Consider the following 18441-nt stretch of genomic DNA (forward strand, 5'->3'; position numbering starts at 1 on the left):
CACATTAGAAGGATTTGCGGGACTAATGGGAGCAAGGAATGTCCGGGCTTCACTCACTCCTCTCCATGCAGAGATGGAAGCTTTACTATGGGCTATGGAATGCATGAAAAACTTAAGACAATTTCAGGTTACATTTGCGACGGATTGTTCTCAATTGGTGAAGATGGTTTCGGAACCAGAAGAATGGCCAGCGTTTGCAAGTTATTTGGAAGATATACACATCCTGAAAGAGAGTTTTACTAGTGCAGAGATTATCTATGTACCAAGAACGCGGAACAAGAAGGCGGATAGCTTAGCCAGAAGTGCTAGGAAGGAAACGTCTTTTGTAGTTCACATGGATCAATATCTCCCAGTGTGGTTCACAGAGTCAATATGAGTCTGTAAAGTTGATGACAAAAATAAAATAAAATAAAAATAAACATTTATATTAAAATGTCATATATATATCTATGGAAAATTGTCACAAATACCACATTCATAATACTATTTTTCATGTTTAAACTAACCAAATTTTACTTTCATTTTTAATGAAATGTAAAAGACATTTATACCCCTAATGTTAGGTAAACTAGACTTAGGGTTTAGAGTTGAAGGGTGAGATATGATTTTTGAAATTTAAAATTTAGGATTCTAATAAATATATAAACAGATACTTAAAAAATATAAAAAAACTCTAAAAATAGTTTCAAATATAATTTTTGATTTTCAAAAAGAAATTTTGAAAAAAATTAGACTTTATTTTTCGTAAAAAAATTCGAATTTGAAAAAGTATAATTCGATAACATATAAATAAAATTATTACTTTTATTATTATTATTATTTTTATTTATTATATAAAAATAACAAGAGTATAAAAGTACATTGCCTTTTAATGAAAAAAATATTTTTTAAAATGTCCCTTTAATAACGGTAAAGATGAATAACAGTACCATAAAAATGGTAAAAATGAAATTCCCCTATATCTCTGCCAATACAATAAAGTTTAATTACATATCATATAAAGTAAATAAAATGATTGTTTGATTTATTTACCCAAAACATGAAAGTAAATAAACAAAATGCATTAGTTTTGATTTATGTGTTTATTCTAATTAATATACTTTTATGTATACAATTTTTTTAAATATGTGATTTCTAATATGTTATTTGATTCTCGCAATCCCAGAAATACAATTATTCAAATCAAAGTGATTTTTAATATTGAAAGCACTATATATATATTATTTCAATAAGATTAAATAATTTAATCTTGATTTTATTCCTAAAAAACTTTTAATGAAAGGGAATTTTCATGTTTACCACTTTTTTGTATCATTATTCATGCTTACCGCCACTAAAGAGACATTTTCAAAAATATCTTCTACATTAAGTGGCAAAAGACTCTTATATCTTGTTCTCTATGCATAATAAATAGTTATTTAAATAAATAAAAATATTAAATAAAAAGTTAAGTAAATAATTTTTTTTTTATGTTTTCAAATTATACTTTTTCAAATTTGAACTTTTTTATCAATTTTTTTTTGATTTTTTAAAAATTTCTTTTTTGAAAATCGAAAATTATTTTGAAACTATTTTCTAAAATATTTTTACATTTTTTTAAGTATTTACTTATATATTTATTAGAATCCTAAATTTCATATTCCAAAAACCATATTCCACCTCCCAACTCTAAACTCTAAGTCTAGATTAGTTAAACCTAGAATTATAAATGTTTTTTACCCTTCGTCAAAAGTGAGAGTAAAGTGGTTAATGTAAACATCAAAAATGTTATTATGAATGTGGTATTTTTGGTAATTTTCTTTTAATGAAATATCGTGACAAGATTTCAATTACCTCATTTTGAGTTTGTCCGAAGAATGAGAGATTTAATCATTCGTCTAATATTTGTTTCTCTCTAATACCCTATCTAGCTATTATTATAAGTTTTTTGGTTTATCATTTAATAAATCAAACAGTTATTAGTTTTTACATAGTTTACATATACTAGAATGGTAAAATACTTTATATATTTTTGTATATTCTTAAGTAATTAAACCTCAAAAGAGTATGTTTACAAAATAAATAATTTGTTTTGTTGTTTAGAATTAGATGATTTTTAGACCGAATTGGTTACTAGACAGACACATATATTTCGAGTCTGCACTTATATTATATAATAGTTTGATATATTATATTTGAACACTAACTTGTGAATAGAGTTTGCTGGTGATTTTTTTTCAAAAATTTGATTCTTAGATATGTATCTGGAGTGGAACTAATTTTTACAGATATATATATATTTTTTAATTGTCACTTATGTAGTTCACCGAATTCATAGAAAAAGTTAAAAAAGAAACAAAACTCATATCAGTGAAACAGAAACGAGAACGAAATCACAATTTTATAGAGGTATGAAATAAAATCACCTATGGAGAGTCACTAGTAAACAAATCGAGGGCAGAAAACCTAATCTACTTTCTTCATTTTACAATCGATGTTGCCTACCTAGTTTTGGTGATATGTGTCAGCCACAAAACTTAATTTTTTTTTGTGCATATGAAGTCTTAAAAATAATTAAAATGAGTTGTGATATGTTAACTCTTCAACAACGATGATACATTTTAAGAGACCAACATTTATATTTGTGATTTTACAATCGATAAAAATCGTAGTGTTGTAAAATGTTAAAACAATTTAACGAACAAACATTAGTAAAAAAAATTAACTTTATTATATGAATTAGTGTAGATGTGTGCTAGGTTTTGGTGATAACTATGCATATACGGAATAATACTCTCTATTTATGGAAAACAATTTAGGTATATAAAAACACAATTTTAACATCTATTGGTTATAACATAGATAAATTCAAGTGTTTGTTAAATTCAATTAATATATTGCATATAGTTAAAGAATTATTTTATAAAACGTAAAAATTATAAGTGTAAAAATACCAATAGTATCTCATTCTTATATATTATAAAATAATATAAAACTAGTACATTTTATGAAATGAAATCACTTATGAAGAACCAAGAGAAAGTTGATGGTCATTTTTACCATTTTAAAAAGAGACATTTGCTACCATAACCTTAAAAATATATACAATAGCTAAAATAACCTATATGATCTTTTAAAGATTTTCGAAAGATACTATCTCTATATTACCCCTAGCCACAAAAGTTATTACTTTATCTACCATTTAAAGATAAATACAAATTATTCAGAAAATGCAAAACTTATAAAAATTGTTAAAAAGGAAACAAATGTCAGTCGTTTATAGAAAATTAAACACAAAATTGATTCCTTTCAAATAAAAGGAAAACATATTTTTTTTTAAAGAAATATTTGTATATGGAAAAACCACCATTGTTGACCATCTATCTTTTTCATAATCGAACATAAAACAGTATAAAATATGAGCTCGTAGACATCCACTTTGTCTACTGATATAGTTGGGAGAGGGTGCTTTAAAGTTTGCATGTTTTTAGTAAACTGTAAATGACAACATGGGAGACATATACAGTATATAGTCTGTGGGCACTCGAGAGACTAGTGTGTAGTCTACATATTATGATAGACAACAAGACACAAACAAGTATACTTATATTTCGTTTGCAAATATTCGGTAGACCTTCATATGTGTGCACATCTTTACAGACATGAAAGTCTAAATTGGTAGATTAGTTTGTTTTCTAATGTTAATTGGTAGACTAGAGTAACGTCTACACCGAATAGCATACTTCAAGTTGAAATTTGGTAGACCTTTATTTTGTCTGCAACATAAATATAGACTTCAAATGACAATATGACCGACTTATATTTTGCTTGTGTACTCTTAGTGGATTAGCATAATGTCTACACATTTTTTTGCAGACATGAAAATCCAAACCGGTAGACTAGTTTTCTCTCTGCTAAAAATTAGTAGACGAGTGTAAAGTCTACATGCATATAACAGACTTCAAAATACAATTTGGCAGACATTTTTTCGTTTGTAAAATGTTAGTGGACTAACATAAAGTCTACCATTTTTGGTAGATTATCTATTAGTTGGTAGATTAGTGTAAAGTCTACATATTATCCGAAGACTTCCACACTTTTTCTCCAACATCACCTTCCATGAAATAAATTTTAATTAAAGTTAATATTCTTATATATCCTAACTTTCTTTAACAATAAACAAATACAATTATAATAAGATAAATGATTAATGAACAATTAATTTAGGAAAGATTTATTTTTTTTCAAATGATTTTGTAAACAAGCATAAAAGGATAATTTAGGTACTTAGATGATTAGTAGGTTATCTGAATAATAACAAATTTGATAAGTTATTCTAGCTATTTTTAGAAAAGGACATGTTAGTTTAGGTAATTTTCTCTTTTAAAAATAATAATACAGTATTTGAATTGACGATTATACCTTTGTTGTAATTTTCTCTACTTTCTCATGGGTCCTACTTCGTAATCACTTGTTAACAAAATTCATCAATTGCTATTCGATCCCTATAGTTATTTCATACTAGCTCTACTCTTTCCAAATATGATACTATTCAATACCCAAAAGAGATGCCTTTTCTACGTTATTTTCCTCTGTGATTAAGAATGAATGCAAACATTACTCAATGTTTAAAATACAGTAGAAACTCGATAACTTAATACACACCATAAATTAATAAAATTTTCCGGTTCCAAACGGTTCAAAATATTACACAAATCAATAAAATATTAATATTTTAGAAAAATCTTTTTTAAATATATGGTCTCGCTAAAATTATAAATTAATAATTTATATATATATATATATATATTTTTTATATATAAGAAAAAACAAAAAATTGTATTATTTTCTTTATTTTCTAATATAATTATCTCTATATTTCCTTACCATTTCAATATTTTTTTCTTATATTTAGTAAATTTTTATTTAAACCACATTTAAAATTTATAAAAAAAAATCATTTATATACACCAAATAATACAGCAAAAATAATGTGAAAGTCGAATTTCAAAAATTTAATTAATGTATATACCGTAAAATTAATTATTTTGTCTATTTTAAAAAATATATATATTCTATAATCAAAAAGTCAAGAAAAGAAACTTTTTACTTTATATATATATATATATATATATATATATATATATATATATGTTTTTACAAGATTATCAGTTCGAGAAGTTGAAACGTGTGAGCATTTTATTATCATTTTTCGTATAGTTAAAAATTAAAAGAAATGTTAGTACATATACTTATAAAAAATAGTACATTTTATGAATTGAAATCATTTATGGAGAGTCAATAGTAAACAAATCGAGAGCATAAAACATAATTCCCTTTCGTCATTTTATAAAGGATGTTGCCTATTTTGTTTTGGTGATTTGTGCCAGCCGCAAAATTTAATTTTATTTTTGTGCATACGAAATCTTAAAAATAATTAAAATGAGTTGTGATATGTTAACTCTTCAACAACGATGATAAATTTTAAGAGACCAACATTTATATTTGTGATGTTACAATCAATAAAAATCGTAGTGTTGTATAATGTTAAAACAATTTAATGAACAAACATTAGTATAAGAAACTCAATCCGCGCATATGCGTAGATTATCATATAGTTTACTTTATTATATGAATAAGTGTAGATGTGTGCTAGGTTTTGGTGATTACGACAAATATACGGAATAATACTCTCTATTTATGGAAAACAATTTAGGTAAAAACACAAATTTAACATCTATTGGTTAAATTTAGTTTTTTTTATAAATTTTATATCATGGATGATTTTACGTGTTTGTTAAATTCAATTAATATGTTGCATATAGTTAAAGATTATTTTTATAAACAGTATAAAATATAAGTGTAAAAATACCAATAGTATCTCGTTCTTCTATATTATAAAATAATATAAATATTAAATAATTTTAATATTTTACTTTTACCAAATAAACATAATTATTTAATTGCATAGTCTAATTAAAAAAAATTATAATTAAATAATCATTAATTTAATAGTTATTGTTATAGTATATTTTTATAAATCATAGTTTATCATAATTTTTTTATTTGTATGTATACATAATAATTATTTATATAATTTAAAAAATAAATTAAATTATTTAACTTAACAATACTTAATTTTGTATATAATATTAAAATTTTATATTGTATAATATGAATCAAATCAAATTTATATGAATGTATAATAATTATTTATTAATAATTAAAGTTTTATTTAGATATAAAACTATAATAAAAATTGTATATTTATATTTTTAAGATATAGTTTATTTTTAGAGCTTCTTCCACAAATGACCTCAAATTTGTGGTTAAGACAAAATTGACTTTTTATTTTTTTTTGTTATTTGTTCTATTCACCCTATAAATTTAAATTATTTCCAAAAATGAAATTCTCATTTTCAAAAATAATTATTGTTCTCAGTCATCCACATCTTCATCTTTTTTTACAACATTGATATGCCTTGGATTTTACCCACTTTTACCCATGATTTACATATATTTTTAGAGTATTTTATATGCATTTTGGAGTCTTTAGAATATTTACAGGTTCATGTACCTATTGGAATAAAGTTGTGATTTTGGGACAATTTGGAGCTTTTATGAAAGCATTGCTGAAAACATAGATCGACGGTGAGCCATCCGCGAAGCCAACTTAAGGAAATTACGAGTTTTACCCAAAAGTTACAAGATTTGCAATATAAGTCTCTGGCCGCATGTTAAGCTATTTATTAAGGTTTTCTTATGTTTTACCTAGACACAGACTCTTAGAGAGACACATTTTTGGAGGCAGACATTTTCTACACTTAGGAAGAGAGCTTAGGAGTAGAGAGAGAGATCTGAACTTCAGAAACATAGAAGATCTTAAACTCCATTGTTCTATTAGTCTACTTTGTTTGCTATCATATTTATATTATTGAGTATTATTCAGACCATCATAATGTATCTTATGAATATGTCTAAGTAGTCTTACTGTTAAATTTAGGGTTCTTCAAAGGTTGATCTAAGCTGAAATGAATGTTAATTGGGAAATTAAATAGTTCTTCTTCTAGTTGTTATTACTGCTAAGTATATGCTTGATCACCCTAAACTTAGAACTTAGGATTAATTGGCGCAAGCGGAAGCTTTGTTAACGACCTGAAACTAAACTAGTATGATCTAATTAACTAGATACACACGAAAGTTGGTCTAGGAAATTAGAGAACCTATCAAACCAATTCGTAAAGCCTGCTAGAATAAACATCGATCGATGTAACGAATATTACATCGACCGACATTTTGAAAGGTGTATCGATCGATATTCATATAGAACATCGATCGACATTTTCTCATGATTAACAAACGGAAGTTGAAATCTGAGATCTAGACAGTAGATAATCTAAACAAATGAAAGTTGATAGATTATAACTTATGTTTGAGTTCAAGAACAATTAATATTTATAAACTCCTAATAATTCATAGAAGGCATACTTGTCATACCTTAGAAATCACCTGAATCTAGCTATTCATATTTAATTGTTTAAAACCTAAAAACAATCATTTGAACAATTTCCTTGTCCACCAAACCTCAACTTCATTTACTGCTTTAATCATAACTGTCTAGCATTACTTCGGAAACTATAAATCTATTGTGTTATCCTAGAGTCTATGTAGATTCGAACCCTAAGTACTACAACTGAACATCTTATTTGACAGAGTAAAAGTCACTCCTTAGGGTAATTTGAGTGATATCAAATTTGGCGCCATTGCCGGGGACGTGTTTGGAGCTACGTGATGATGACAGATCATATCTGCTTGAGTTACCTCAGCGGACAGTGACAGATTTCGATGGCGATGTCACCAGGCTTGAGTTCCACCCAGACCCCATCCTCCGCCAAAACCCGGCGAACCGGCCCCGCGGACGTGCAGTACACAGAGCAGCCGGAGTAGCAGCCGCACAGCCCCAGCCAGAGATCCCCGACTTCCCACACATCCCTGACATTCCCATGCATGATCATGGCGACTTCCAGCGTGCTGTTGTGGACGCTCTTCACGCCATCTGGGCGAGAGTGTCACAGTGCCGCTGCGTTACGAGAGGGAGTGTGCGCGCACGATCTCCATCAGCTGCAGGACCCTCACGCCAGCCAGAGAATGACAACGAGGACGACACCGATGAGGATTAGTCTTCATCTTTCTATCCCTTATCTACTTTTGTTTTATTTTTATTTCTCAGACTATTAGGATTTATGCTCGAACTTGTTTTATTATGCTTTGACTTGAGATCTATTACCTAACCCTCACATGTGTTTGGATTGTCTAACAGAGCTAACCACACTGACTGATAACTTATAGGTGATGATTTAAACCATATGTCATGTTACCACTAAGCGCTGAAATGTTTTGTCTCCAAACCATCGATCGACACCAAGGTCACGGTGGCAATCGACGTTTGGGACAGCAAGGTACGATACTTCATCTCTTGTCTAACATTTCTTTAGTACTTATGATTTATTCTTAACTGATCTTCGACTGAATAACGTTGGGGACAATGTCATTTAAGTCTGTGGGAGTTAGTTACTAACATTATATTTTATTCTGAGTCTTATAAGAAAAAAAAAAGTTTTTAAATAATAAAAAGTTTTATTGAGTCAAGAAACGGATTATGATCTTTCACAATTTAATTACTACTCTAACCACTTTTTTGCACCATCTATTTATTAACTGCAGGATGTATTAGATGGAAACACCACAGTGTATCACATGTTATTCACATCCACACTTACTGAGAATGTCTGGAGAAAACAAAGCTGACTTCCAACCTTAATCTACTCTACCTGCTCATTTTGGGGTTTGGTATACATTGGATCGGATTTCTCCGGTAAGTTTGGAAGGTACTAAACTTAGTGTCCCTGGTTCTCCTTCCACCTCTTTTTAGCATCCATATTTACAAAAAAATGAAATAATTTCTTGCGGTGTAGAGGAATACGAGTGTCTCATGCGACCCCATTATTTTACTCTAATAGAATGATCACACATTGTTTGGAAGCGAGAGGTAGGAGTGTCTCATGTGACCCCATTATTCGCCTACAACTTAGCCAATAAAAAAATTAGATTCAGAGAAGAGAGAGGGAAAACTATAAAGGGTTACCTGTAGGTCCAGATACTTGTTTGAATTGATTCCATGTGTCCCTTGATCGATACTCCCAGGATATAGTCTATACAATTATTTTATGCAAAAATGAAGTCAGTAGAGGGGTATGTCAGAAGCTATCAGTGGAGTTGTGTGATGTATGATAATGGTGACTAAGATAGAGTGTATTACATTGAATAATCCAAGGTTAGTAATGATTCATTCCCACCTATCATATTTGCACAAGTGAGAGTAGTAGTTTTAAATTTTGTGAATCCCTGCTGATTCTAAAACCTTTATTAGACTATTGTCCTATATTTTGCTTGAGGACAAGTAAAACGATAAGTATGGGGGAGTTGATATGCCTTCGATTTTACCCATTTTTATCCATGATTTACATATGTTTTTAGAGTATTTTATATCCATTTTAGAGTCTTTTAGAGTATTTATAGGTTCAGGTACCTATTGGAGTAAAGTGGTGATTTTGGGGAAATTTGGAGGTTTTATGAAAGCATTGCTGAAAACATGACCACAAAGTCGATTATTAAAGAAAAAATCGATCGACGGATCAATATAAACGTCATCGACGGCGAGCCATCCGCGAAGCCAACTTAAGGAAATTATGAGTTTTACCCAAAAGTTCCAAGATTTACACCATAAGTCCATGGCCGCCTGTAAGACTATTTATAAGGGTTTTTATGCTTTACCTAGACGCAAACTTTTAGAAAGACACATTTTTGGAGGTAGACATTTTCTACACTTAGGAAGAGAGCTTAGGAGTGGAGAGGGAGATCCGAACTTCATAGACAGAGAAGATCTTAAGCTCCCTTGTTCTATTACTCTTTTTTTTTTTTTGCTTTTCATATTTATATTATTGAGTATTATTCATACCCTCATAATGTTTCTTATGAATATGTCTGAGTAGTCTTACTGTTAGATTTAGGGTTCTTCAAAGGTTGATCTAAGCTGAAATGAATATTAATTAGGAAATTAAATAGTTTTTCATCTAGGTTTTCTTACTGATAAGTATAGGCTTGATCACCCTAAACTCAGAACTTAGGATTAATTGGCGCAAGCGGAAGCTTGGTTAACTACCTGAAACTAAACTATTATGATCTAATTAACTAGATACACACAGAAGTTGGTATAGGAAATTAGAGAACCTATCAAACCCATTCGTAAAGTCTGTTAGAATAAACATCGATTGTTGTAACGAGAGTTACATCGATCGACGTTTTGAAAGGTATATCGATCGATATTCATATAGAACATCGATCGACACTTTCTCATGATTAACAAATGGAAGTTGAAATCTGAGATCTAGACCGTGGATAATCTAAACAAACAAAAATTGATAGATTATAACTTAAGTTTGAGTTCAAGAACGATTATTATTTATAAACTCCTAATAATTCATAGAATGCATACTTTTCATACCAGAGAATCACTTGAATCTAGCTGTTCATCTTTAATTGTTTAAAACCTAAAACTAATCATTTGAACAATTGCCTTGTTCATCAAACCTTAACTTCATTTACCGCTTTAATCATAAATGTCTAGCATTACTTCAAAAACTATAAATCTATTGTGTAATTCTAAAGTCTCTGTGGATTTGATCCATAAGTACTACAACTAATTAACCTCTTATTTGAGAGATAAAAATCACTCTTTAGGATAATTTGAGTGATATCAAACATTAATATTGGCATCAATACACCAAATAGCATGTACAACCAATTCTAAGCATGCACTTGGAATCGACACTTACTCTTCTTATCTCATTTTTTTACAACAATTTATTTATCTTTCTTTTCTTTCCTATTTCATCCGAAAAACCTTACTTTTCGATTTAAAATTTTGTAAACCTATTGGAGTCATTGAATTAATTGTTCTTGGTCATTAATGAGTGAATATTTTTCGTAGAGAAATTATATGTGCGCCAAGAAGTTAAACAAAAAATCTCACCAGATTTTGGTATGATATTCCATTTTTCAAATTGTTTGCGAGAAAATACTTTTTTAGAAGTCAACGCATATTTAGTTTTACAACTGAATATTTTTTCTGTTTTTCCTAAAACATTTCTAGAGAAATCAGCTAACTTTTTTTGTAACAAAAAATTAGAGTAGACTTTGTAGAAATCTTTTCTGATAAACAAGTTAGCTTTTTATTTGATGAAAATTTTGTAAAATTTTGTTTTTTTATTGAAGATTTCTTCTTTTTTTTTTTGATGAAATTTTAAATTTATTGATCAACTCAAGAGAATGGTTTATTTACAAAACGCCTAAACGTTGAAAAATAAAAGAATGAGACTAAGCTTCTATCTCTAAACTGTGTGAGCTGCAAACCATCGTTGCATTAGACCTTGTAACTTCGGTCTTCGAGTGTAACTAGTTGAAGTAATTTTGTTCCGTACCGTTTTGTCTATCAGCCGGGCTAGGTGATCAACTGGCTTGGCTACCCTGTTGTGTTTCCTCTCGTTTCGCTCACGCCAGACATAGTAGATCGTGACTTGCAATACAATCCTCAAGAGAATGTAGGTGAGGTTATCATAAGAACCTGTCAAGAGGGAAAATATGGTTGTGTCCCAATCTGGATCGAGATCTCTACCAAACAAGTTCCCAAGTACTCGAATCCACAGGGTGAAGGTGTAAGGACAAGCAAAGAAAAGGTGGTCCCTTGTCTCGTCCGGTTCACCACAATAGAGGCAGCTTTGAGGATGACCCCATTGACTAGTTCGATGACCAGTAGACAGTCTATCCCTGAGAGCTAGCCAGGTGATGAATGCAAACCGTGGAACACCCTGCGAAAACCAGATCAGCCTACTCCAGTCCACTCTGTCACGTCGGACCCGTATCAGATCCCATGTAGTACTGGAGATAAATCTATCATCGTAAGAGTCTTCACCCTTCAACCAAAGGGCTGTATCTGAGTTATTTCCCACAAGCTGCACCTGAAGCTCTTTGATGTTTGCAATAAGCGCCTGAAAATTAGGATCACGACATCTGCGGAATCTCCAATCACCATCTACCAAAACATCACATATCTTCGCATTTCTCACAAACCCTAACTTCTGGGTTCCAATCTCTCCCATAGCTTCAATCAATCTGCCTTTAGGGTGCCAAATGTCTGTCCAGAATCTTACAGTACACCCATCTTGAATATTCATTCTAATAAACTGCTTAGCCAACGGCCGATATCTCAGAAGTTTCCTCCAGACCCAAGACCCTATGACAGTATCTTTAGCATCCCAAAAAGTATCATGGCGAAGTAGATATTGTTTCACCCACTGAACCCATAGTGATTTTGACTGTGAGAGCAATTTCCAGATGAGCTTAAGCCCAAATACAGTAGTAACATCCTTCACTCGCCTTATCCTCAACCCTCCCTCCTCGTGGGGACATCATATCTCTTCCCAAACAATTTTTGCCTGAGTGGTGATATTTGGAGATCCGCTCCACAAAAATGTTGAACACATGCTCTCAATCTCGTCTATACACACTTGAGGAAGACAGAAAGCGGAGCACTAGAAATTGGTGATGCTAGCAATGACTGATTTGATAAGTAGAAGTCTTCCAGCATAGGAGAGGGCTTTGCTTGTCCATGAGAGAAACCTAGCACGTATATTTGCTAACAGAGGATCATAATCACTCCTTGTCATGATTTTTGTAGTGAGAGGAAGTCCGAGGTACTTAATAGGCAATGCGGAGACTGATAGACCAGCAGGTGCTGCTTCACTCTCAAGAGCCGCCTTGCCTCTGCCTGCAGCGAAGACCGTGGACTTAGCAGCATTGATACGAAGCCTGACATATGCGCAAATTCCTCAAACACCAGCAATGTACCCTTGAGCGAATCCGGAGATCCATTAGTGAAGACGACGATATCGTCAGCGAAGCTTAGATGGGTAAAGTTAACTTCCTTGCACTGAGGGTGATACCCAATCTGCCCCGCCACAGCAGCCTTGTTGAGGAGTTTAGATAGAACATTGCTTACAATGGCATAGATATAGGGTGACAGTGAGCAGCCTTGTCGAACTCCACGCGAGCTTGAGAAGAAACCCTCTAATTCTTCATTCACAGACACATAGAATGTTGCCGTGTCAATATGTCTCATGATCCATGTAACAAACAGATCCGGATAGGTCATAGCTCTCAGGGTGTCTTCAATGAAGGACCATCTGATAGTGTCGAAAGCCTTAGAGATGTCAAGCTTAATAGCTGATCGAGAGGAAACCGACAGCTTGTGATAGTCCTTGACCAACTCAGTAGCTAGTAAGACATTTTCCAAAAGCAATCGCCCCTCGACGAAAGCACACTGATTCAGCTCAATTGCCTCCGGCAGGGTAGCTTTCAAACGTCTGGCAAGAAGCTTAGAGATCACCTTGTAGATGACGTTACAGCAGGCAATAGGTCTGTAATCACTCATCTTCTCCGCATCTGCAGACTTAGGAACCAGTGATAATAAGGTGGCGTTTACACTATGAGGCATGAAGCCAAATATGAAAAACAATTGTATTGCAGCCACTACGTCCTTCCCAAAAACTATAAAATTCCATGGAAAATTCATCAGGCCCCGGGGCTTTGTTTGCGGGGTAGAGAACAATATGTCCTTAATCTCCATCTCTGTAACCAGCTTCATAAGCAAGGCAGCTTCCTCAAATGAGCATCTATAGTCCACTAATTCTCGAATCTCCTCCTGAGTTACATTCATCCCCGTCTCATGAGAACCATTTAAGAATTCTTCGAAATGATTTACTGCTTCGCTTTTAATCTCCGGCAATGAGGTAAGTATGCGCCCATCTGCTGTGACTATCCTCCTGATAGTATTACTTACATTCCGACTTTGGGTTACCTTGTGGAAAAATCTGGAGTTCCTATCCCCTAATCCCAGCCATTGGACTCTGGATTTTTGGTAGAAGAATTGTTCTTCAATACCTGAGATGTGATGCCAATGTTCCCATGCATCCGACGCTGCTTCAAACGTAGATGACTGAGGATCCATCATTGCTACATTCTGCTTCTCGCACAAGTCAGTATAAGCCTGCTTCATCCTCCCAGGGATATCACCATACTTATCTCTGTTGAGACCTCGCAGCTCAAACTTTAATGATTTCAGTTTCTCTTGCGGACGCTTTAAGGCAGTTCGAGAATGAAAGATGGGTGCCGACTCGTTCCATACTCGCCCTACCACTTCCAAGAATCTAGGGTGATTTATCGTGTGGTTAAAGAACTTGAACGGCTTCAAGTTGCCTTGCGGGGCCGCTCGAAGCAAGTTGTGCATACGCGAGTGATCAGAGACACCACCAGACTCAAATGTGGTGTATGATTGCGGAAATTTATTCAACCAACAGCTATTCACCATAACACGATCGAGCTTCTTACTGATTGGATTATCATCTTGGCAATTCGTCCAAGTGAAGCGGGGACCAACCTGAGCTAGATCCACCATATCGCATTGAAGTACCACATTCTGGAAGTCTCGAATTGCAGAACGGTCTGACCTTGTCTCCATAAACCGAGAGTGTTCCTCCTCATGTAATGCAACATTAAAATCACCTTGGATGATCCAAGGGTTAGCACTACCAGCAACTGACCTCGATACCAACTCAATTTCTTCCCACAAAACTCGTCGCTCCACTGCACAATTTTCTCCATAACTGAAGGAGCAGAGGAACGTATCACCTGTGGATTTGTATCTCACCCACACCGTAATCATCTGAGCACTAGTCAGAACATGACAGACCTCCACCTCGTCAGACCAGCAGACCCAAAGTCTCCCAAGCCGGTGATGAGAGTAGTTATTTATACAACTAACCTGGAAAGGTTGCATCAAAAATCTTCTTAAAGTTACTTTCTTAAACTCTAGTTTCCATCAAACAACAAATAGACAACTTCGCAGCCTTCACCCAATACTTAACTGCTTTTTGTTTGCGCGGCTTATTGAATTCGCGCATATTCCATGCAAAGATCGACGACATCAGTACTTCCGAGAGGAAGCTTTCCTGCTGTTGGTCTGACCCTTCTGTTGCTGAGTAACTGCTTTAACAAGATCCCGCGAGTTTGCTATTAATTTCTTCACAGCTTTGCCATTTGAATGGTGCAAATTCTGCCTGTGACCCCCCCCCCCAGCTGGAGGCTTACACGACAGCGTCTCAATTGGTGCCATCTCTACTGCATCTGGCAAAAAGTCGTGTAAGTCAGCTTTGTAATTAACAATAAATAATAAACATTTAATATTAAAATTAATAAATTAAAATATTTCTTGAAAAGTCAACTCTTTTAAAATTAAACATAGTCAATTGCAAAATTAATCTACATAGACTTCCTGTGGTATTTTGAAGATTTTATGTAAAATAAAAACAATCTAGAAGTTTATTTCGAGTAGACTCCGAAAATCTTCTTTAGAAAAATCAAACTTCTTTAAAACTTGGTCAATTGCAAAATTGTTCTAGTTACTAGAAATAACATAATACTATAATAATATATAAATGAAACTTTTTATGAAAAATTAGTTTGTATTTTTTTTCCAAATACAAAAACATAATAATTTATAAAGGAAGATTTTAAGAAGTCTGATAATAGAACATACTTCTTTGTAACATCTTTGTTGTGCGCCAGGATTGCCTCTCATGCCAGGACTAGGATAGCAACCCGCTCTAATACAACTTTCACAGTTTGGATCACCCGGCGGTAATTACAATAATTTTTGGAAGTTCTTAATATTTGTTTACTGATCATATAATCATCGTGTAATTTTCTTGTATTATGTTTTTAATTACGAAATATGGAGAATCAGTTTTTAATAAATATCTTCAACTATTCTAATTTAATCATGTTTCACTTGAATTTTTTCTGAATAAGTAACTGAAAAGATAAAGAAAATTTGTTTACACTTTTTGATATACGTTATTATTTACTTAAAAAATTGAGATGTTATTGAGGATTTGACAAAAAAACATAGTAGTCATATTTTGTTTCAGGTGTATCATTTTAACACCAATAATTTATAGAAAACCCAAATTAAGCTTTTGAGTTTTGACCACCCAACTGAGCCGAACCCATCTAAAGTTCTTGTTTGGTTCAGTTCAGGAATATTTTCCTCAACCCAAACAAATCAAACTTTCAAATGTTTCAACCAAACCGAATTGAAGCTCTTGGACGCCCATCCCTAATTTCTGTCAATAAAAATTATTTAAATTAAGTGTTTGTTTAATTTCTAAGTAACTGTAGCTTTCGAATAACTAACGCATACAAGAAATCTATACTATACTAAAAGGGACTGATAAAGATTTTTTAAGCTGTCCACATTGGATTGAAAAATTAACAAATCAGAGAAGTTTAATTTGCCACGTCATTGCTGGTTTGTCGACTGAAGATAAGAAACTGGGCCTTTGGTATTATTTGGTTACATGTCCTTCTTCTTAGTCCAATAATGAGCCATCTTTAAAACCTAATAGTTCTCCAGTCGTTGTCGTCTTCCATCTCTTCTTATCTCAGCACCTTCATCTTTACAGCTTCCCAATAATGAGCCATCTTTAAAACCTAATAGTTCTCCAGTCGTCCTCGTCTTCCATCTCTTCTTATCTCAGCACCTTCATCTTTACAGCTTCCCCTTCTCCGCTTGAACGTATACGTTCATTAGCATTTAGCTCAATCATTAATTGCAGATATCCTAAGGACATGAATCGATTTCCATTCCACCAGCTCCACATTATATAAGTCCCTCATCTCTTTCTTCCTTCCTCTCATCACCACAGTAACAGAAATCAATTTATCAAATCCACAAAAGGGAACAGAGACAGCGAAATTTACCGGCAACCCCCATATGTCTCTCTACAGTGACGAGTACCCTGATTTTGAAAAGGCAAGGTGGTACTTAACAAGCATGAGGAAGAAAAAGCCACATATTACCACTCTTAACTACAACTCTGCTATGTTGAGTTAACTTGATTTCGCTGTTTATAGAGATTTAACTTTCATAAAACAGAGTCTTCCATGATGTTGTCCTCGGTCTGTGTGAGGCCAAACTGGTTCCGTCATCACTGCCTTTTTGAATCACTAGGCGACGTTCTACTTGAACTCTTTAAGTAACACAAAACTCTGAATCTGATGACTAATTGACGCTACTTTTTTGTGCTCACTTTCATATAGACATGGCTTTTCTCAGATGTCATGGAGTTTATTAAAGTAAGCTGAGGCTGCTTCGTTGCCTTACAGGAAACTTGGAGGCATAGGGTAGATGCTTACTGGGATCTCTTGAGTCCTGCAATTCAATCAGACACCGTGAGGAACATAATGGACATGAAAGCAAACATGGGTTCCTTTGCTACTGCTCTGAATGACAAAGATGTTTGGGTTATGAATGTCGTTCTTGAAGACGGGCCTAACACACTTAAACTGATATACGACAGAGGCCTGATGGGTGCTGTTCATAGCTGGTCAGTTTCTTCCTTAACCTCTTCACTTTGTCATAATCTATTGATATCTATGTTCTTTAATGATATAACATATGATTAATATGGCAGGTGTGAAGCCTTCTCAACGTACCCAAAGACTTACGATCTATTCCTGTGTTTCTTTGTCACCTTTTTTTTTCTTTTATATAAGCAAACTAATTTCTTATTTTGTATTATTTTAAATAAATTTATTAGGTTATGTTTTGAAGTTTTTGTGATTTATTGATCTCGATGGATGATGGTGTAATTTTTAATAAATTCTATTTTTCGGATAATTATATTATATTTTAGTTGAGCAATCAGGGAGGAAAATATTTGCTTAGAAGCAAATTGTAGATATATTTTTATGTTTCGTTTTGTTATTTTCCAGAGTTTATGTGTTATTATATTTTTAATATTTCATCTTAAAATTGTAGTTTTATATTTTGTGCTACGCAGCTCTGTTCTCGGTTTGGTTGTGTCCAACAATTTTATTTAGTTTTGAATTTTGCAAACACTTGAGTTAGAGCATAGATGTTGTCCAAGATAGAGAGTCTCTTCATCTATAGAATTATACATAGCAATATGAATGTTTGGCTTCTTTTCAAACTGTTGTAGTGTTAGATTTGAGAATAATAAAAAGTTGCAATATCAGATGCCATTTGACAATAGAAATTTTTCACAAATAATTCAAAAATATATAGAAACAATTATTCAAGTAAAATGTCCTTCCTTTCACTCCTTTCTCATAGTCAGTGCTTAACGATATTTATAGAGCAAATCTGGTTACATTGGTTTAGGAAAAGGACATTTTTTTTTTGCCTCTTTAATACAAATATGTGAACAAAACCAATGTAATTTAATAGTCTTTGCTTTTGTCTCTTTGCTCCCCCGATGATTAGTT

The 18441-nt window shown here is 32.6% G+C and overlaps 1 protein-coding gene across 1 annotated transcript in view; it reads right to left on the reverse strand.

The window, feature by feature from the left end:
• The window catches only part of LOC106338243, an 18600-nt gene extending 3332 nt beyond the window's left edge, over positions 1-15268 (reverse strand). The window contains 3 exon segments of the mRNA XM_013777266.1: positions 11520-12413; positions 12824-14912; positions 15087-15268. Of these exon segments, the coding sequence (XP_013632720.1) occupies positions 11520-12413; positions 12824-14912; positions 15087-15268 (3165 nt within the window).
• Between the last annotated feature and the right edge of the window lie 3173 nt (positions 15269-18441).

This window comes from Brassica oleracea, chromosome C4, assembly GCF_000695525.1.
Source record: "Brassica oleracea var. oleracea cultivar TO1000 chromosome C4, BOL, whole genome shotgun sequence".
Lineage (NCBI taxonomy): Eukaryota > Viridiplantae > Streptophyta > Magnoliopsida > Brassicales > Brassicaceae > Brassica > Brassica oleracea.